Source organism: Malaya genurostris, chromosome 3, assembly GCF_030247185.1.
Source record: "Malaya genurostris strain Urasoe2022 chromosome 3, Malgen_1.1, whole genome shotgun sequence".
Classification (NCBI taxonomy): Eukaryota; Metazoa; Arthropoda; class Insecta; order Diptera; family Culicidae; genus Malaya; species Malaya genurostris.
In genome coordinates, this window is record NC_080572.1 from 287110528 (window position 1) to 287132601 (window position 22074).

A 22074-nucleotide genomic window follows, 5' to 3' on the forward strand; every position below is an offset into this window, starting at 1 on the left:
AACTAACATGACCTACCAATTGGAAGTATTGTGCCCACGTTAGAAAAATGTTTGCTTTTTTCCATCGTCGCACTATACAACGGCTTGAAATTTCAAACACTCATCGCCCTTTAATTCCAGTACCGGAATCTAGATCCTGATCAAATTCAAAAATTGACAATAAATTTTGAGAAAATCGATTGAGCCGTTGCGGAGAAAAGTGCGTTAGTGAAATTTTGGAGACTTTGACCACTATTTTCGGTACTAGGTCTTGTTGGTCTCTCCGTTCCTGAATCTTATTTATCGCATCTCACAACCAACCCTAGTTTTCCCGGTAATAAATGAATACTACAACGATTGAATTTTCGTCAAATCATTTTATTTGGTTTTGTTCCACTTTGTTTCCACTCTAAACGACTACTTATATTCAACTCCAATCCCACACTCTTCTCGGCTTAGTCAATCAATCTTAAATAATGCTGGCATTTGTTTTGGTTTACATCTTTTTTCTCTATTACAGATAAAAAAAACAAACATGTTAAGATTTACGTGTATCAATCGTAACTAGTTGCATACTATTTTGTTTGTTTTGTTTTGTTTTGTGTGACTATCGAAACGAGGTTAAATCTAAATCTATATATTTAACATTAACATGTACATGTTTATCAACTAGATCTTATCAAATGTTTTGTCGATTCGAAACCCTTTGTAGCGTTTTAATAATTGTTGCTTTTCGTATAAATGTTTTCTAGGTTACACTAACTGTACTTTTGAAGGCGTATTTCTTGTCCTGTTTTGTGTTCTCGTATAACTGATCTCAAAGTTATTTGAATTTTGTTTTTTAAGGGGTTTTAATTGTATGTATATCATAATGATTCGAACTGACTGGACCTTTCGACGTGTGCTAATTTACGGGGCGATGGGGTTTCATGTTTGTTCCAGCAGGCGGTTTATTGGATCCATAGAATACAAGTTAAAAACAAGATCAATCATGCTAATCTAAAAGAATCTATTATAAATATGCGCCGGGAGATGACAAGTGCCTGACAGTTTGTTCACTGTTGGAATGTTTTTTGCAAGCTTTTCGTGAACGAATATTGACTGTTGGCACCGATGCTAGTTCAACCGTAAATAAATTCACCTGAATCAAAAATTTGAACACTACAAAGTACTAAAATGGTAACTACATCTAGTGAATCTTCTAGCGTGTCGTACAGCAAAGAAGTTCAATCCTATTACAATAAAACTTTGTTTACTGGCACGATAGAAAAAAAAGGACAGATAGTAAAATATCAATCTGCGCACTGAACCAATTTCTAAGATTATGGTCAGATTGTTTACACCAACTAAACACACTATAATACAGTTTGAAACTTATTTTCAGCTAAGGTTCCTGCACTCCTTCACGATAGAATCTAGAAAACCATTGGCACCCGACCACCGTTATTGCTGCTGGCCCTGCCAGCCGTGACCGAAGAGCATCATTTCTCCTTCAACAGTTGATTGAGGAAGTCGATCTCACCCTGAAGCTGCTTGATGGCATTGTTCTGGTTCTTGACAATCTTGCGACAGGCAAACAGTTCCTTCAGGGTTTGCTCGTACTTTTCCTTGTAGTTCATGGAACCATTCAGTGTGTTGTTGGAGTTGTTGTGACTGCTGCTGGTGCCGTTGTTGATGGCGCTGCTGTTGGTGTTCAGGTGACTAACGGCCGGCGTTACGGTCAACTCGGACTTGAGCGATGCCGGAATGACGGCGGCCGCTGCTTTCACTGCCTTCATCTGCTGCAGCTGTTTGTAGGCCGCCAGTTCCTTTTCCACGGCATTCTGGAAGCCCGAATCGTACTCGGTGGAATCTGTGAACGAACGGTAGATCATAACCTATTAATTTGGTAGTCCAGGGTTGTTGATTAATTGTTGGAACAATCGCTAACCGAACGGTCAGTGTAAATTTCGAAAAGAGAAGAATTGCTATGAGATTCATGTCACTTCTCAATTTTAAGTGCATCAGTTATTCCCGAAATTGTCAATAAGGGAAAATCGGCACTTTTGTAATTTATACATAAAAATTGAACTTGAAAATAAGCGACGACTTTCCACAGGAGAAATTACGACAAAAATGAAGTTTTGATGATAAAAATGTGCATGACTGTTATTTGGTTCTATGATTATTAAAAAAAAACTCCCAAGTCCTCTCACCCAGTAATAACTAAACGATATCTAGGTCTGGATTCTGGTCCTGAACACTGGATTAGAATATTGAACTATTGAACAAGGTTTCTGGATCAGAATACTGAATCTGAACCTGAATTCTTGAAAGAGATTCGTTATCCGGATATGGATTCTGATATTAAAGTAGAATTCAGTACTTATATTCGGAACATGGATCTGGATTCTAGACCTGGAGTTTGATTGCGAATCTCAACTCCTGACAGCGATCTTAACCTAAATTCTGGACCTGGATTCAGCGCCTGAATTCTGTTTTCTGAGCTTCTGACAGAATTTCCGGAACTAAACTGTGAGCCTGAATTGGATTCTGGACATGAGTTCTCTAGGATTCCTCAATTCTAAACTTGAACATAAATTATTGACAGAGATTCTGAACCTAACCCAGGATTCTGAACCAGGACCCTGGAGTTGGATATCCGACAAGGTTTCTGGATCAGAATAATGATCTCATAGTCTGGACATAGTTTTTGAACCAGAATTCCCAGACAGAGATTCTGAACCTGAGACAGAAATCTTCACTTGGATACTGAGCATGGATATGGATTCTAGACTTGAATCAGGTTTGAACTCTCGATAAAGGTTTCGGGTCTAAATCTGGAGCAGGTTTCTGGAGCTGGATTCAGGATTTTAAACAAGATTTATACTCAAAACATACAACGCCGATACTGGGAATGCACCAGAATCGTTAACCTGGAATTTTATCTTGGTTTTGAATTCTGAACCTGAAGCTGGATTCAGACATGACTCTGGACTTGGATTCTGGGTCAAAATTTTGAAGCATAATTAAGGATCTGGTTTTTGGATCTGAGTTCTGGACCTGCATTCTGACCTTGGATCCTAATTCAGAAATCTGTACATGGATTCTAAACCAAGATCTGAATTCCAGACCAGGATTCCGTACTATGATTGGAACCTGGACCTGAATTAAGTAACTTGATCTAACCTAGGAACATGAATTTGTAATCTGAGTGCAGAATCTGAATTCTGAATCTAAAATCGGGACTTCGATTCTGGACCGGAATCCTTAGTTTGGATCTGAATCCTGAAATTGGGCTCAGATTCGTGGCCAGTTCCATATTGACAGAGATTTTTCACCTGAACCTGAATCCTGCATCCGGATTTGGGAATTTAATTGGACCTGGATTTGGTCCAAAATCTTTTTCAGAATCCTGAGATCAGATCCAGAGTTCAGATCCTGCTTCCAGGTTCAGAATTTAGGTTTAGATCCAAAATTTCTTTAAGGAATTCAGACCCAGAATCTAGGCCTGGGATCAGAGCTCATGTTCAAAACACACGAAAACCTATAAGTTCAGGTCTACAAGCCAGGTCCAAAATGCAGGCCTAGAATTCGGATCCCGATTTTCGTTCAAGAATCCTGGAATTCTGACCCCGGATCAGCTCCTGACAGATTTTTTTATCATGAAACTAGATCCTGAACCTTGACTCTTCACCTGAATCCTAGACCTAGTTTCAGAACATGGACCTGGATTCTTCAGTGAAAATCGGGATCCAAATTCTAGGCCTGCATTTTGGACCTGGCTTGTAGACCTAAACTCCTGACAGGAATACATCGGTTTTTGTTGTGTTTTGAACATGAGTACTGATCCCAGGACTATATTCTGGGTCTGAATTCCTGACAGAAATTTTGGATCTAAACCCAAATTCTGAACCGGGAAGCAGGATTCTGGACCTGAATTCCGAACATGAATCTGAATTCTGTATCTGACCTTACGATTCTGAACAAGATTTTGGACTCGAACTCTGAAAATCATTCTGACATTCTGATTCTGAATATGGACCTGAATTTTTTTCTGTATTTTGTATGAATTGAATTTGGAATATAAACATGATATGAATTTCTAATGAAACATTAAAACTATTTACACTCATTCTTATTTGACCAATTCTTGGTCGTAACAGCACTTAAATTTTCATCTTCTTATTTTCGTTTTCTTTCTCACAAATCTCACAAGAATTGAATGATGGATGCACTAATCATCATTTTTGCAACTGACAGATTGGAATGAAATTGTTTTTCGCAATGATATATTACCCACATGTCCATATAAATTTGTCATGAATACATTTTACTCAGGGTCTTTCTCAGAAAAACCTTTTAACAACTTTGAGTTCACTACCCACTGAAAATAAGCTAATGCCCACTAGTGGGCTGTAGGGAGCAGTTAGGGAATCACTGATATAGACAGACGCAGAAGAAGATCGTGATCGCGAATCGATGGAACAACTGTACCCCGTAAATGAAACACGGAAGTTCTATGAGAAGGAGAATCGCTCAAGTAGATAACATTCTCATGAACAAATTTCAGGTTGATCGACAGGTGGAGGCAGTCGATCGAGAACTGCTATGGCAGATTATGGTCAAAGCAATGATGTATCTGAATATCTGAGACGCTCTCGAGTCCCTTCCAAACTCGTAGAGGGCTACGGCAAGGTGATGGACCCTCTTGCCTCTTGTTCAATATTGCTTTGAAAGGTGTGTTTCCAAGAGTGAGGATTTTTCACGATCTTACGAAAGTCCATAGAACTTTTTGGCTTCGCTGACAACGTTGATATTGCAACACGTAACCATGAGAAGATGATGGAGACATACATCGGACTGAAAGCTAAAGCTAGGTGTATCGAATTGGTAATAAATGTTTCGAAAACAAAATGCTTGAGAAGACTTGAGGCTCTAAATAAACACTAAGTTTGCTATGACGAATATTGGTAGACGGTGACGATATCGAGGTGGTTGATGAGTTTGTGTATTTGAGCTCACTGGTGACCGCCGATAATGATACCAGCAGAGAAATTCAGAGGCGTATTTAGGCTGGAAATCGTGCGTACTTTGGACTCCGAAAACCTCTCCGAATGAGTGAAGCACGCAATGGCACGAGGCATGGACTATTTCGGCATAGGATCAACGCGCCCTTATGGTTTTCGAAAGAAAGGTGCTGAGGACCATCAAAGGCGGAGTACAGATAGAAGACGGAACGTAAAGATGGCATATGATCCACGAACTGCAACAGCTGCTTGGAGAACAAAAATTGGTCAACTACGTTGGGCTGGGCATGTCATTAGGATGCCGAACAGCAACCCAGTTAAAGTAGCAACAAAAAAGAGGAGCACAGCGAACAAGGGGATCGATCAAATGAAGGAGGATTCACGAAGTATCCGGGTCTTGAGTGGTTGGCGAAGAGCGGAACTACATGGAGACGTTTGATAGATACAACAAAATACACCACAGAACTAGGCTGATAGGTAAGGTAAACAAGGTCTAGTCCATTTTGCTCCATAACGAGTCCGGTTTTGTTCCGCGGTTCCAGAAATATTGGATTTTGGGTTGGTCACTTCTGCGCGACTTGGTACGAAAATCAATGCATTTTTTTTTTCCAAATCACAAATTGGAAATTGTAGCTGAAGGTTGAATATACACAATGGCAGAGATAACTTGAATAAAAACCTAGTTGTAATTCATGTTTTTTCAGTCCTCCAAAAAGTGTCCGGTTTAAATAGTCACACACGTTTCTCAGCGATGACTGAACCGATTTTCACAAACTCAAATTCAAATGAAAGGTCTTATGGCCTCATACATTTAGATCTGACTTCCGGTCCCGGAATTTTAGGGATTTATGAAAAAATGCGCACTCAATTTGCTCGGCTGTTTCTAAACAGATTTTCACAAACTAAGAAACAAATAAAAGGTCTTGAAATTGTTTAAAAAGTCCCCGAAAATTTGATCCAGATCCGACTTTCGGTTCCGGTATTACAGTGCGATTAGCGAAAATTTTCAATTTCATGAGTATTTTTTCACAAGCGATGGCGAAACGGGGTGCACATTTTAATGAAGTCAAAGTCAAAGTCTCGGCATTATATTACTTTGGTGGAATTTAGCCTTTCTGTTTCAACAGACTTCGCAGCCGATTCTTAGTGTACAGAATCATTGCATGGCTAGTACTATGAATCCTACTGACACTAAGAATCCTTCCAGGTCGGGGCTCGAACATACGACAACTGGCTTGTAAGACCAGCGTCCTATGCATTGAACCGCCAACACGGGACATTTTAATGAAACTTACTACTAAATTCGTCTAGATCTTGTTAGGTAGTGAATATATAAAACTACTTTGGGACTACTAGTGCCCGGTCTCCGCTTCCGAAAGCACCGATAATAATGAAAAAAGAGCTCCAAAAACGGAACTCACTTCGACTTCTCAGCAATGGTTAAACCGATTTTCATGATTCAAATTAAAGTCCTCATTGCCTTAAAATATACTGTGCAATTTCATCCAGATCCGACTTTCGGTTCCGAAATTATAGGGCGATGAGTGTGAAAACATTCAAATCGTCATTCAAAATGACAATGCAAAACTGGTACGCGTTGGTACGTGCGACATATTTAAATTTATATTTTTCAGGTGAAAAAAATGAAAATACTAAATTCAATGTGTACCTACTTGTTAGTGTTATTAAAAATCATGATAACGATGATTTTTTATAAAAGTACACTTATTGCCTTTCTCATATAGAAAGTTTATACAATCACTTTAAAAATTGACTAGTGAAAATTGGCCCGGAAGACTAAGTGTGTATATTGTGTGAGTATGTGTCAAATAATATCAATCATAAAATAGAAAATCTCGTAGTCCCATAGGTTGCTATTGAGTTTCATGATGCTTTCATAGGGTCAAGTGTGTTTAAATTTGCACACCGTCATTTAGAGCGACGATGCAAGAAAAGGTAAAATTCTTCTAGATTTGATTTAAAACTGATTCAATTTGTAGGCTATATTAGTTACTTATATATAGTTATTATTAGATTAGTTTATACCCAAAGAAAGTTTTTTATTTATTGAAAATTGAAAGACAAATTTCTTCACAGAATCTTCTTGTGATATTTTTGGAAATATGAGAAAGGCATCATTACAACATTAGGTGAATTTAAAAAAGGGTTTTTATTAATGGAGTTTGGAATGCTTAGCATCTCTCGTGGAATAACCAGAAAAATTCTCAGAAAATACGAGTTCTTCATAATGAACTATCCACTGATTTCTAACCAGTTTTATTTCAAAATAGCCCAACTAGTCTATCTTCTATGAGAAATCCTTCTACAGTCGATTTGGATCTAGCAGATTAATATATCATTTGCAGTGAACAAATAATACCAATTCATATTAAAAAAATCAAGAACGCAAAATTGGGCGTTGTCTCCAAGTTTTCACTTTCATGAATAAAAAAATCATAATGCTGAACATTGTTACTCATATTTCTCGGTTAATTTTTCAAAAGGGCGTATAAGCAAGTGACAGTTTCTCTTTGTTTATTTTCTCTTCTATTAATTATCAAGCGGTTTCCACGTTTATCACCCAACTCTTTGCATGAAATGATGCCCGAAACATTCGACTTTCAAACAGAATAGTGATAATTAATCTTTTTAATCACATCAAAATAATCGAAAGAAAGAGTGATTAAAAAGAAACTGTCACTTGCTTATACGCCCTAATGGAAAATCAACCGAGATTTGAGCTTGTACTATTTAGCCCATATTTGCAACAAAATTCCCGGCTTTTACCCGGTGAAACAAACATTCCGATTTTTTCTCGAATTTCCCGGTCACTTGCCACCCTGTAATTGTCCATTTAGATTTTGTATCCGATGGAAACAACAATAGTAAATAAAAGAAAATTTAAAGAATAATTAATAACTTAGTTGAAATGTTAAGTGGTAGTGGCAGTTTAAATTGAACTGTCTACGCACTGAGTCTTCCTTAGGTTCGTGACAGTCCTAGCCTACTGAACAATGCTCTGTATCTTCTAAGCGATTGCATTACAATCAACAATAATCACATTTTTTCTATGATTTTGTTTTGATTCCTACATTCGTCTCTCTCAAAATTGTCCTCCCAACGCATGAAATACCATGGTGTTAACACAGCACACTGCGATGTATTGAATTTATTTTTCTCATGTTCTGTTTTGGTTGTACTCACATTTATACATTACTTTTTGCAGCTCTGTACAGTTCCATCTGCGTTTTTTTTCTTTGCTGTTAAACATAGATCAAAAGCCCGTGACCTCGAATGGAGTCGCGCAAGCAGGAAGGAGCAAACAAGATAGATAGACAGATAGAGACAGTCAACTCACAGCTGCTGCTACCGTCAGACACACACACATATACGGAACCAACCACGACGAGAGTGTGAGTAACGAGTGTGAAAGCGAACAGCATAAAAAACAAGAGACAATACATCCACACAGCAGTGTGTCAGAAGCGGGTGGAGATTCGAGAATATTGACAATCATCGTCAGACCACCTGATGAATGTGTGTGGTTGGTAATTGAATGAACGGAAATAAAATGGCTAGAGAAGCAGGTACCGACCGAGAGGCGCATAGAATCCAACATAAGTATGTAGCACATTTTTCGCGGAATGGTGCTCGTTCGTTCGCAACATGTGGCCGTTTCCCATAAACACCGCACGCATTCGGCAGCGACGACGGCGTCGGCTAAGAACAGAAAACCACGTGTATGAGTGCGAATGTATTTGCTTTGCTTTGCTTTGCTCCTACTGACACACAAATATGTATCCGACATAAAAGATGCATATTATTATTTCACAGTTTGTTTTTATTATTGTTTCTATTTCCCCTGCTGGCTGTTGCTCTTTCTCTGTCTCTCTCTCTCTCTCTCTCCCTCGCTACACTGCATCGAAGAAGTTTAATTCAAATTCACGTAATGTTGCTCTAGGCGACCTTCCAAAACAAACAAAACACGATACGAGGTTATGCATGAAAGTGAATTTTCGGGAAGTTGCTAGATAGTACTAAACATTGTGTAATTTGATTTCGAGATTGAAAAAATTTTATGTTACAGGACAGGATCTAGCAGGACATTTTTCAAAATCCGTAATAAGAACGAACCGTGTTCAGTCGACTGGCCTGACGCAGTGGAAAAACCGATGAATTTAAGGGTAAAAAACCCACCTTAAAATCGTTCCACTGCTCCAGAACGACATTTCCTATTGGCAAGCAGCAGCAGCCCTTGGGAAAAAAACCCCGAATAAAACCGCTCACCAAGTCAGTCAGCCCACTACATCTTCTCAGCACATTCCTTTCCGATGTGCTAATTCCCCCCCTCTCTCTCTGTCTTTCGTAGCATGAAAAACGAAATACCAGCGGGGCAGAGTAGCAACAGCAGCAGCAGCAGCACTTTAGACTGGACCCGGAGACCGGACACTCCTTTCCGCTTCGTGTGTCCGTCGTTCTCCGTTCAAAACCTTCTTCGCCTTGCCTCGCACCGTGACGCGAGTCTTATCGGAGTGTTCGGTCGGAAGGTGCGCAGTTTCATCAACAGTAAGCGACGTGGCGACTCGTTGGACACCGAAAAATCACCGACCGGTTGGTGTGCTGCTGCTGCTGCTGCTGTCCGAGCCTGACCCAAGGCGAGTGTACCCAGGGTCGCGCATCGCAAAAAAAAATTGATGTGTTCCAACACCAGCTTGAGACGCAATATGGATGCCAGCCAAGGTTTGGTGGTGCTGGACCGTTCGAATGTAATTATTAATCGAACAGGAATCGAAATTAAAATTTCCAGCAAAGCCGAGCGAGTGAATTCGTTTTTTCGAAACATTGCGAATGCTAGAAGCTTCTTTAATCCCGACCAACCGAGAAAATGTGCGTGAATGCACGTGTCTGTTCCTTACCTCCTCCGTCCATGTCCACATAGTTGATGCCGTACCCCCGTTCATCTTCGAGCTTTTCCTGTGCTGCAGCAGCTGCCAACTTGGTACTGTTGTTGTTGTTGTTGTTGTTGTTATTATTATTGTTGTTGCTATTGATGTGGTTGTTGTTATTGTTGTTGGAGTTTGGCTTTTGCTTCAGCGAGGCCAGCAGTGATCGTGTTTGTTGGGGATTCGGTACCTGCTGCCGATGTTGGAGCTGTAGGGCTGCTGCGAACGCTTTCCGTTGCTGCTCTTTCAGCTGCTGGCGTTGAATCAGACCGGCTAGTGCGCCACTCACGGTGGCATGACTGTTGTTCGTAGTGGCACTGGCACTGAGGGCGGGAGGAAGTGATCTTCGCTGCTTGGCAACTGGCTGCTGCTGCTGCGGCTGCGTTGAAGGCTGCGACGACAGCGGTCGCTTCGCTAACATTGGCGTGATGAGTGACTCGCTGTCGATGCTGTTGGGAGGCGAATTATTGCCGCTTCCACCACCACCACTAACAGCTCCGAGACCACTAAGGCCACCTATTCCGCCGCCAATACTGTAGCGATTCTTTGGTTCTTTACTGGCTGGGTAGAGGGTTGGCACCGAACCTTTTTTCAACCTATTGGCGCACATCACATCAGGCAAAGGCAACCACAGGTAGCAGAAGCGAGGACCGCGTTTGGTTTTGTTATATCCGAGTCCGAACCGAGTCAAGCGACGAAACCCAAGAAGAAAAAAAGAGAAACAAGAATAAGAAAATCGATTACATACCAAAGCTATTTTTGGGTACCCCATAGTTTGTCCCGTCACCAACGTCGTTCTGTGCACCGGTCGGATTTTGGGGTTGCCAGATTCGTGCAAAAAAAATGGTGGTACGGTTTTCTTTAGCTTACTATTTATCGAGCAGGTGACACAATCCCGATCGAACGAACGGCCGGCCAGCCCGTTTGATAAGGTTGCCGGACCGTGTCGTCATCATGGGCTTGAAATGTCTTTGGCAATTTAAAGAAAAAAAAGGCAACCCATACTGGCTGTTGGTCACGCATACCGAATCACCATCGAATCGACGACGACGACGACGACGACGACGACGACGACGACGGTACACACAACGATGTCTCGTGTCAGGCCAACTTACCCTTGACTGAAAAGATTTGGATTGTTGAAGTCGTTCGGCTGAAAGTGGTCGGAGCAGATTCGAGAACTCTTGTACAGGTACTCGGGGCCATTCTCGTCGTATTTCTTCCACAGCTCGGGACGATTGCAGAACTCGACCCACTGTTTGCACCTGGATTGGATGAAAGATAAGAGTAAAAAAAGGAAACGTTAAAATTACTGATCATGACAATTTTTTTGCGAAAGGATCAAACTATACCATTCTACAATTGTTTACAGCAATAGTTTCATTGCATGACACTATCAACTAGAGCATATATCTTATTAGAACGACACTAGCTTTACGTATTGTTATTTCGTAACACAACAACAACTTTCCAGCAATTTTCCAAATTCGGATCGTCCTTTTTAAATCAGGCTCCAAATTCAATCTGATCTCGTGTGTAGATCGAATCACAAATTACCACACCATAGCCTTTTTTCACACAGTGACCTACTTGCATAAAAACAGTCCATTCTTTTTTTTTTGTTTCAACAACAGCTTTGGTGGTCCCTTTTTTCTGAGTTTTTTTTTCAAAGATATATTTATTAAGGCACAATCCATTTAGGTTTACGATGCCAAGGGCTTGTCCATGTGGGTCCTCAGGAAACACCATTCAGTCTTTGATCCGGCGGGTTGCCCTCATTGATGGGAGTTCTTCGTGGTGGTGGTGTTGAAATCTGACGTGGAAAAGTTTCAAAAGTTGCCGCATCCTTCTGTGGGTCCGCGAGAAACAACCCCAGGCTACGAAGATCCGGCGGGTGGCCCGCATGTTGGTCATCGACTAGAGCGGCTCATTTTTTTTCTGAGTTGTTGATTGAAATTTCTTTAATTCACCCTATCAAAGCACCTGCTTTGGAATCTATGATAGGTTTCCTTTTTTTATTCGTCTGCTTCGCACGTGACACTGTTTTGAGACGCTCCTTGGCAGAAAGCTCTTCTCTTTCAACTCTATATACGACTGAGGAGCGATCTGTTAGCGGGTATACTATTTTGACCAAGCGTTCAACCACTTCAATCCAGTTTCCATGTCGTAAACAGTTATTGAACGAAATTCCTTTCAATATTTTTTTATTTTTTCCAAGCGTTTTCTGGTTTTGCCGTGAATACGACTTAACAATTTACCCTGTACAAGAATTGGTAGAACTCAATCGTTAATACCTCTTGTTGTAGGGGAGAGTATTCGGTTACCGACACCCTTTTATTTTAAGCATCTAGACATCTATACATCTATGGAAAGCTAAAGTCCCTGGTTAACAACTGATTAAGAAACTAAGTTAATTCATTTGATTGAAAAAAAATTGTTATCCATTTATGCCATTTTGAAAAAGGTGTTCGGTTACCGGCACCCCAAGAAGTTTTGCTAAAAATAGAAAAATATAAGTAAATACTGCAGTTATTCAAAGCAAAAAAAGATTTTTTTTTTGAGAGCGGCTTTGACAAATGTCTTCATTGTTTGATGGTGATTTCGTCTTGACTCTCTTGGTCGAATATCTGGATGGTGGCACCTTTGGTTTTAATTTGGCCAGTCTTCCACGTTTTTTCTTAGCCGGAGCATCTGCTGTATGAGCAGCTAGATGTTTGTCTCGACAGCAGCCTGCATATCTCTGACAATTTTTCCTCGATTCGTCGAAAAAAAATGGGGTGCCGGTAACCCGAAATCGGTTGACATTTTGAAAATGACAAAAAAATTCTTTGGTTGCGAAAATTTTGATAGCATCCGGTATTAAATCACGAAATAGATCGATTTCACCTCATAAATATTCAATCCACTCACCTTACCGATTGATGCTTTTCAATTCATGATACTATAAAAAACCCTTCTTAATCCACCTAGTGGTGTGATAATGCCTTTCTCTTATTTCATAACAGTCTCATGAAAATATGTTTCATACTTTTATTAAATAAATTTTGATACTAATTTTGACACCAATTGATTCAGATTGATTCGAGTAGTTCACAAAAGCATGCTTCAGTGTTTATGTCACACAGTCACCATCATTTTTCCAAACTAATGCTTGACATTTGCGTTGCCTATTTGTATGAGAACAGTGGTGCTAATCTAAAAAAAAAGCCTTCTTAGTCCACTTAGTGGAATTTTCATATATCTTGAAAAATCACCATAGGGGGGAGTACATGAAATTTTCGAAATCGAAAAAAAAATTTTGATGCCAAAAGGCTTAGAATTGCATGAAACGTCGAGATTTAAAATTTTTTCGAAAAAGTCGACTTTTTGGGACTTTCTAAGTCCGATGTTTTATGCAGTTTTAAGAGTTTTGGCATCAAAAAAAATTTTCGATTTTGGAAATTTCATGTACTCCCCCCTATGGTGCTTTTTCAAGATCGAAAATTATCAAACCTTTACCACCGGGCAGCACCCCTTAAGCATGTCCGATTTAGCTCAAATTTAGCATGAAGGCTTTTTTCGAAGTGCTTAAACTTTTGAGCACTAGAGCTTAACAAAAATAGAGGTGATCCCAAAATTTTGGCACCCTTATATATATAAGAGCGGTAAAAATCAACGTGTTTTGTCGGTTACGTCACATATACCATCATATATCTGGAACCAAAAGTCACGGCCATTTGATCTTCGAACTTGATCAACGGCCCGACAGTAGCTTTCAAACGAGCCCAAGTTTGTTAAAATCGGATCAGCCATCTCTGAGAAAATTGAGCGCATTCAAATATCTTCGAAAAGTGCACACACACACATACACACACACACACACGATCTCGTCGAACTGAGTCGAATGGTATATAACACTATGGGTCTCCGAGGCTCCGTTCGAAAGTCGGGTTTTCCAGCAATTCTAATACCTTTCTATAGAGAAAGGCAAAAAGTCAGAAAAAACTTTTGTGTTGATTTTCACGCAATTAAAATTTATTTTGAGTGCAGCAAAAAGTACAAGCGACTGTTTGCTTCGCAATTCAGCATAAAAAGAACGTGCCGCATGACATTTGTCGGAATGACGCTATCTGCTTTCTGTCAAAAGTTACGGTGGGGTGCCGGCAACCGAACCTCTTTCCTTTACTTAACCAAACAGCATAATTTTATCTCCATGCTATCGGAAATATGATCAGCAATTCAAGAGAAAATTTTCAGTAGTATGAAATAAACACAAATAACTCAAAATTAGTAGTTTCCAGAAATGTTTGGTTTCAACTCATGACGCCTGTTTGTCTTTCTCGTGCTCGAACGACGGTTTTTATGCATTTTCGGGTGCAAACTGAGTAGGTAAAATATGTTAAAATTGACACATTTAATTCATTCTAGCCTGCACAGTTGACTTTTAATATCAGTTATTGTAATTCGTACCGAGTGTACTCCTGCAGGTGACCAATTTTTACTCTCTGCTAAATGTAAGTATTTGTCTAATTCATTTGTGCGTTAGAATAAGTGTGTTGTGAATTCGTAGGTGTATCGTTACAATTCTGGAAATTAATGCTGTGCTCTGTTTAGTTTTTTTTCAAGTACTTTTCGGGCATCTTGAAGTATAAATTGGAAGTATTCATAGTTACTAGTGCATATAAGAAAAGCGTAAAGCCTTTGTCTAGTGATCTAGAGGTTTTGGTTACACGTAACGTTTTAATTTTTTTGTATACATATGAATGAAAATAAATCAATGAGGAAAATAAATAAAATAAATCTCAGTTCGCTTTCAAATCTCATCCAATTCAGTCGATAAAACAAAACCGCTTACGTTCGGGACAGAAGAAACCAAGTACAGTATTGTGTAGCGAACAATAGAACGACCAAACGAACAAAAGCTACCGCCGACACGAAAGAATACAATTGTTGACTTCAGGCAGTGCAAAATTCGACCTTCGATGCGAGAACTTGAAGGTTTGCTTAAGGAGCAAATGCATCTTGACATTAAACGTGTGCATTTACTTCAATGCAATAAGACAAATAATGTTGTTTACATCCAGTTTTATAAAGAGTTGGATGCAATTCAATTCGCAAAAGACAATAACAATGTGCACTATGTAGAGCACGAGAACATTAAGTACAACATTCCAGTATATATGGAAGATAGTGCTATAGAAGTGCGTGTGCATGATCTTCTCTCAAGCGTCATCGATCCTTATATTCGTAAAACCATGTCCCAATACGGAGAGATTCTCTCTATCGAAAAAGAAAAGTAGTAGAACGTTTTCCCCGGTATTCTAAATGGCGTACATTTGTTACGCATGCGCTTGAAGAGGCCTATACCTTCTTATGTGACTTTCGGTCAGGATACAAGAATCCCGTGCAAATCACTTGTTACCTACGACAATCAGATGGCCACATGTCAAGATTACCAAAAAGTTGTTCATTACGGTAAGCCATGTGATTAACCTGACAAGGAAACAACTATACCAAAGGACAACGGTGCTTTTTTCACACCAACCCCAAGCAGCCCCAGTACACCTGTGACAGCCACCAACAACAATGAAGCATCCCTTTCAACGAATCCATCAGTATCCACTATAGAACAAAGTACACCAGCTGCAGTTAACAACTTACCCTGCAACCATCCAGCAATTGCAACCAATGTACAACAAGGTGCATCTACAGCAACTAGCAATGAACTCAAGACTGCGAACAATAGGCAAAACGAAAAGAAGACGGAAATCAACAACAATACCACCGATGCGGAAATGGATGACGAGACGAAGCATGAACGAAGTGCCCCTCAATCCTCGCAGAAGGGAAATGGAAGCTCCTCTCCCCCTAGAAAAAGGGTGACAACGAGATCCAACTCAAAAAAAAATATTGAAAAAATCGGCCACGTAAAGCTTGTACGCAAATAGGCCTGAACAAAAATATCTTTTAAATAAAAGTGAAGCTCCCAGAATTCATCGTCAGTAGAATAATCGTACGTAGTCTTTTAAAGTTTTGCTTGCTCAGTTTCAAGTGCCAAGTAGTCTAGCTGCTGCTCCATTGTCTTCGCTCTTGGTAGTGAGCAAATTCGAATGAATAGAATTATAAATGGAGTAAAGTATTAAAAATGAAAACTAAATTCTAAACTATTCGGTAATTAATATTTCAGCTACCTGGTTTGTCTTTCATCTATTATCTTGAACCAATTCGAATGTTTACATAAACCTCATTTGAAAAACGCTCTCACACTATTGAAAGAGATATTTAGTTACTTCAAGAGATCAACTGACACTGGTTAAACTGAACTTTGTTTTGAAGAGAATCGATTGAAGAACTGAATGCTGCCGGTTCAGTACGTCAGCGAACGTTGTGTGTGTGTGTCAGAATGTGAAGTTAACTGCAGTCGAGAGATCGTCAGTGTGTTTCACGCTCGGTTTCAATTGAATTGAATGAAATTTTGCTGCACTGATCGCTCTAGATGGAGATCATACTGAAGGAGAAAAATGTTTTCCCGTTGAAAAATCGACGTTTTTTTGTTAGGCCCGGGACTTCTCATTCCATGTATCATAGTATGAGTCGTCGTCGTCGCAGGGTACGGTAAAAAGTTAAGCAAGTTTTTTTTCTTCATTGTTTCCAAAAGTTTGAGAAAAGTGTATTGTTGACTTATTTATGGTTATCTCCAGTCACGTGCCCAGAAGAAAAAAAAGGGAGGTAGGGGCGGGGGGCGGCGAGCGGTCCTGGCCCCTCCCGAAGTCAAAAAATATAATTATTTAGAATGTCCCATAAATGTGTTACAGAAATAACAAGACAGTAAACGTAATGAAATGTAATACAATATCAGTTACAGTAGAAAAGTTTAAAGTGTATGTTAAAAACAGCCGTAAAAGCCACACCGAGAATTAGGTACGTAAGCAATCTTCAGTAACATCATTTTTTAATCTTTGGACCCCTCCCGAAATGAAATCGTGGGTACGGGCCTGGTTATCTCATACTGTTGAAAAATCATAATCATAAATTGCTAAATCATATTTCTAATGACCTGGAGAAAGAATTATGTTGTTTTTTTTTTTTTCATAAATACGTTTATTTCATAGGCAATATACATAAGTTTTTCTTCGCCGTGGCATCCACAATACATAGTAGTTTAAACCTAATACATTTCGAATATCATATTAGTATGTTGGTACTCATTAGTTAATCTAAACACTGTTTTTATCAAGCGAGTTGCTATTTTAAATTACATTAAATAAAATACATTTATTTTGTACATGATCTTATAACTATTTCAGGATTGTTTGTATCAGTTCACCACTTATATTCAATATCCTATAGTTGGCTATTGGTTGAACTCATGGAAGAGAAAACAGTTTAACATAAAATAAAATTTAAATTGGAACTCCAATGGATTTAATGAAATGATAAAGAAGTTTCATGTATGGAAGGTCACGACAAGCAAGAATGTCGCGAACTGGGACATTGGATAGTCTACCTTGGGTACGCAAGGAATTTATTAGTTGAGATCTGACATCACGAAACTCCACAGAATTATGTTGTTGCTTTTAGTACAACTCGGGATATTCACGATTAAGTTCTACCCATTCTTCTACAGGGCGAATGTTTGAAATGCGCCCCATAATAAAGTATGACGTTTTCACGTCAAAAGGCAAAACTAGAACAATTCGATAATCCCGCGACAAAAGATCATAAATGCAAATGACAGTTTCTCTTTGTTCACTTTTTCTTTTACGATTTACCGGATTGATTTTATATTTGACGCCATACTCTTCGTAAAACTTTCAAGTTAAAACCATAAGCTTTTGATTTATATTGGAAACTTTCAAGAAATTGCAGTAATGGCTCGGTAATAATTAAATGGCTCTCAAGTACAGATAGGCCCTTTTGTCGTGGGACCTGCTAGTAATTGAAATTACGAAAAATATGTAGCTTCTTAGTGTCAAAAGTATCGTAACACTAGCAATGCATTTACCCTGTACGCCAGGAATGGGCAGCAAATTCTATTAAAACAGTACTGATCGAACCCAGAATTTAACTAAACCAGAAAATTTTTGTTCAAATTTCGTCCTTCATCCCTTCCCTTGATCCAGATCGTTTGGATCTAGATCTTTAGAATTGGTTTCAGAAAATTATAGCTCGATTTTTCGTTTTATATATTACTCATCAATCTGTTGACTGTTATTAACATGTTCCAAATTCTGATATAACGACCATACTTATTTTCTACGAGCGCTTGTTGTTATCTGATATCTATTGGAATGATTTAATCGGAGGTATTTTATAAGTGTTACTCCTTTTTGCAAATCGATAGTCGCTACCCAAACAAATTTTTCTATTCCCGTCAAGGAATTCCCAGAACTGACATAGTCGATGACGACACTCGAAAACCGGAAACAGTCAAACGACACAAACGCAGGATTCGTGACGTTTGGTGGCAAAGCATGAACCTGAACCTGGGTGTTGAGAAGTAATCGTCCCGATCAGTCCCATCCGTTCCAAGTGACCACAGCATCGGCAACGACGCGGTTTGCTTTCAGGCGAAAGCCTGTCGGCGGTGGAATTGAACCTTGAAAAATTTCGTAATCGCTGCTGCCATTATAGAGAAGAGGAAAAAAATCCACATGACGTTCAAAATCGACTACGGCGGCGGCGACAATGACGACTACTACGGAGATGGGCACAACCCGTATCATGCTACATTATGGCACTGAGGCTGACTGGCTGCTGCTGCTGCTGCTGTTGCTTACTACCGCTCCGAGCACTTTATTATCGAAGCAACTTGGCACACTGAGACCGACCGACCGACCGACCGACTCTTCTTCGTCGATGGCGTTGGTGTTATTGTTGCTTTTGTTGTTGTTGTTGTTTTCGTCGTCGTGGACTCGGTCGTAGTAGTCGTCGGGTTTCTGTGGGGTTGGTTGCTACTCAGCACAGCACACTCAACGCGCTGTTGTTGGTAATTGTGTGGAAGTTGTGGATGGGAATGTAGTAGGCACTGGCTGACTGACTGACTGACTGGCACACAGCAAGGCGAACCAGGCGTACGTGGTTGCTGGGTTGGGTTGGTTTGGCGGGGAGTGGGGGGTCGCGGTGTGTGGTTCACCAGAGTCGGGCTAACCAGCGCACCAGCGTCAAACCGTCAGCACCACTCGATAGGGGTCAGGACTGCGGAAGGTATGCGACGGTACATGCGAGGGGGTGGTGCAAGCGGAGGGTATCGGTCAGGCAGGGCAGCAGCAGCAGCAGCAAAAGAGGGTCTCGCGGCGGTAGTTTGTGAACGATCATCGCAGGCAGCCGCTGCCGCCACCGCGCGTTTCGCATCAGCTCGGAAACACCATCAAAGCCGATGGAAAAAACCGAAATTGTGTGTGCGCCGCCACCAAGGCAGGGCCAACCAGTACGAAAACCTGGTGTGCCTGTTGCCTGCACCGATCCGAAATAAGCCAGTTGTTAGCCAGCTCCGAGTTTACTTTCCAGTTTCGTGTGACTGTTTTTGTTCGCTTCTTTTTCCCCGAAACGGCAGATGGTCCTTTATTCGTCCTCCTTTTCGATTCTTTGTTCTTCCGTCCAACCCCAGCTGGGATCCTTTACCTGTGACCTGAAAAAGGGCCCTGAAACGTTTTCGTACCACCAACGACATCGGTGGAGCTTTCAGAAACCGAACGCCATAATGATCCCTTACTGACGTCATACATGCTAGCTATGATGATGATGATGCTGGTTGTGTACTTACATCTCTGGATCACGGGGAAACCGAAAGTACGATCTAGTGTTGGTTTGGTTTAGCAGCTGTCGGTTGCGACAGCCCATCACCAAACAATGACTTCCGGACATCTTTCCCATGTTGTGCGTTTATTTTTTTGTTGCTTTTCACTCTAGTTCCTCAACCACTTCTAATACTACTACTACTAGCAGAATCGAATTACGCCTTGATTAGAGCAACCGACTATCTCACTCCAAGGAATTTTCGGTGACACAATTCTAGTTCGAGTCCACGCAACGCGCTCGGTCTTCCTAATCTTTGTCGTGCACCGACGACCGCACTGACACACTGAACCGTATGGCACACAAAGTTGATGATATTCTTTCTTCTCGGGCAGTCCAAACCGAGAGGTATTTTGTAGCCGCTGCCGTTGCCGCCGCGTTAGTAACTACTGCTCTGCTGCTGGTGCCGCTGCCTTCCACTTCTACACCAACTCACACACTGCCGCCGTTAATCACGTAGGCCCCGTGGGATAGCCTCACACGTCCAACAAACAAAAAAAAACAAGAACCCACACCAGACTGGGTACAACTGATACCGAACGACCGACCAATCGACCGACCACCGCTGAGACGTGCGCGAATCAAGGACCTTCTCCGAACAGTAAAATTGAATGAATATGCGCGCGCGGATTGGCACTCCTCACTCAAATGCGTCTTGACTCGACCTGCTGCTGACACGGACTGAGTCGCTGCTACGGGGACCGAAAAGGCTGATGAAAATGCATTTCACGTTGGCTGGCTGGTTGATTGGTTGGTTAGCTGGCTGGCTAGCTAGCTAGCTAGCTTGACTGGCATGGCAGGTCCACCCGATGAGTCCGCGTCCGGAGCGTGAGAGCAAACCCGCAAAATGCGATGCACACACAATCGAGAAAGAGAGTGAGAGAGCGAACGCGAGCAGGACCGAACCTGCGGGAATGAGCTGAAAGTGAATTGACGACCGCCAAGAAACTCACGTCATGGCACCGACGAACGGACCGAAAACTGCGGCCTGTGCCCCGATGAGCCCCGGCGTATATGCGCCAATGAATTTGATGCCAACCTGCCTGCCTGCCTGCCTGTTTGACATGTCGAGTGAGAAGCTTTTGGGTCCGAATCTCACAATCGCTTTAGAGATGGTGAGAGTGTGTGCGTGTGTGTGAGAGATAGAGAGAGTAAACTCGAACGAACCAAACAACGTGGTTTTACGCTGGTTTATACAGAGGAAGGGGTTTTAAATTCTGGCGGTTTGCGGTACTTGTCGTGATAAGCGCAATATGCGCGCGTATGTGGTTTACCGAGTTTGAAGCGATGTGTGGTTTAACATGATTTTTATCAGTCACTGAGGCTGATGCTAATGAACCTAGGACGTAGGGGGCAGGCGTGAGAAAAAAAATGTCCTTGAAACCAGACTTCCGATCCAGGTTAGATACAAAAATCTGTATTTGGCGCAAAATTCTATCTGTTCCATATCGGTATCAGAATTCCGTTACATAAGTACCAGGAAAATGTCACCAAAGCTCATTTCGGCGAACAAAAAAAACAAGGTCCCACAGCAACCTTGTCGCATGTCTATTCACGCTAAAACCGAAAATCGGTATTTATCTGTACGATCCGGGAATTATCGGTAATTTGGGAGTACATATCTGTGTTGCGGTGTAGAGGTCAAATATCTGTATAAATACCGAGAAATCGGTATACCTGGCAACGTTGATGCAATCACTGTGAAAACAGATTTTTGAACCAAGGCCGGAGGCAGTGATGCCACTTTTCCCTGAGGTGAAATCCGTAGATTTGGTTTCATGTGTACTCATATTTATAACAGTTCGGCTGAAAAGTTCGTATCGTTTAATAGAAACACACATTTTTTTTGCCAAAATTCGTTTTTATTATTCAACATAATTGCGATACAGCGATTATAGCGATCTTCCAACTTTTCGATACCATTTTTGTAGTACGATTTGTCCTTTGCCTCAAAATAGGCCTCAGTTTCAGCGATTACCTCTTCATTGCTTCTAAATTTTTTACCAGCGAGCATTCTCTTGAGGTCTGAGAACAGGAAAAAGTCACTGGGGGCCAAATCTGGAGAATACGGTGGATGAGGGAGCAATTCGAAGCCCAATTCGTTCAATTTCAGCATGGTTTTCATCGACTTGTCTCGATGAAACAAAACTTTTTTCTTCTTCAAATGAGGCCGTTTGTTTTTTAAATTTCGTCCTTCAAACGCTCTAATAACGCTATATAATAGTCACTGTTGATGATTTTCCCTTTTCAAGGTAGTCGATGAAAATTATACCATGCGAATCCCAAAATACAGACGCCATAACCTTACCGGCCGATTGTTGAGTCTTTCCACGCTTTGGGTTCGGTTCATCGCGTGCAGTCCACTC

General features: G+C 40.8%; 1 protein-coding gene across 3 annotated transcripts in view; it reads right to left on the minus strand.

Annotated features, from left to right (window-relative positions):
- Nucleotides 1–336: 336 nt before the first annotated feature.
- The window catches only part of LOC131435199 (putative uncharacterized protein DDB_G0282129), a 32416-nt gene continuing 10678 nt past the window's right edge, over nt 337–22074 (minus strand). For 2 of the 3 annotated variants that reach the window (XM_058602839.1, XM_058602840.1), the window contains exons 2-4: nt 11047–11196; nt 9905–10527; nt 337–1831 (exon numbers count right to left, since the gene is read on the minus strand). In XM_058602839.1, coding sequence (XP_058458822.1) covers nt 1461–1831; nt 9905–10527; nt 11047–11196 — 1144 coding nt within the window. In that variant the 3' untranslated portion in view covers nt 337–1460. Of the gene's footprint in view, nt 1832–9904; nt 10528–11046; nt 11197–19676; nt 22046–22074 lie in introns of those variants that run through there. The other variant, XM_058602838.1, reaches the window with a different exon arrangement.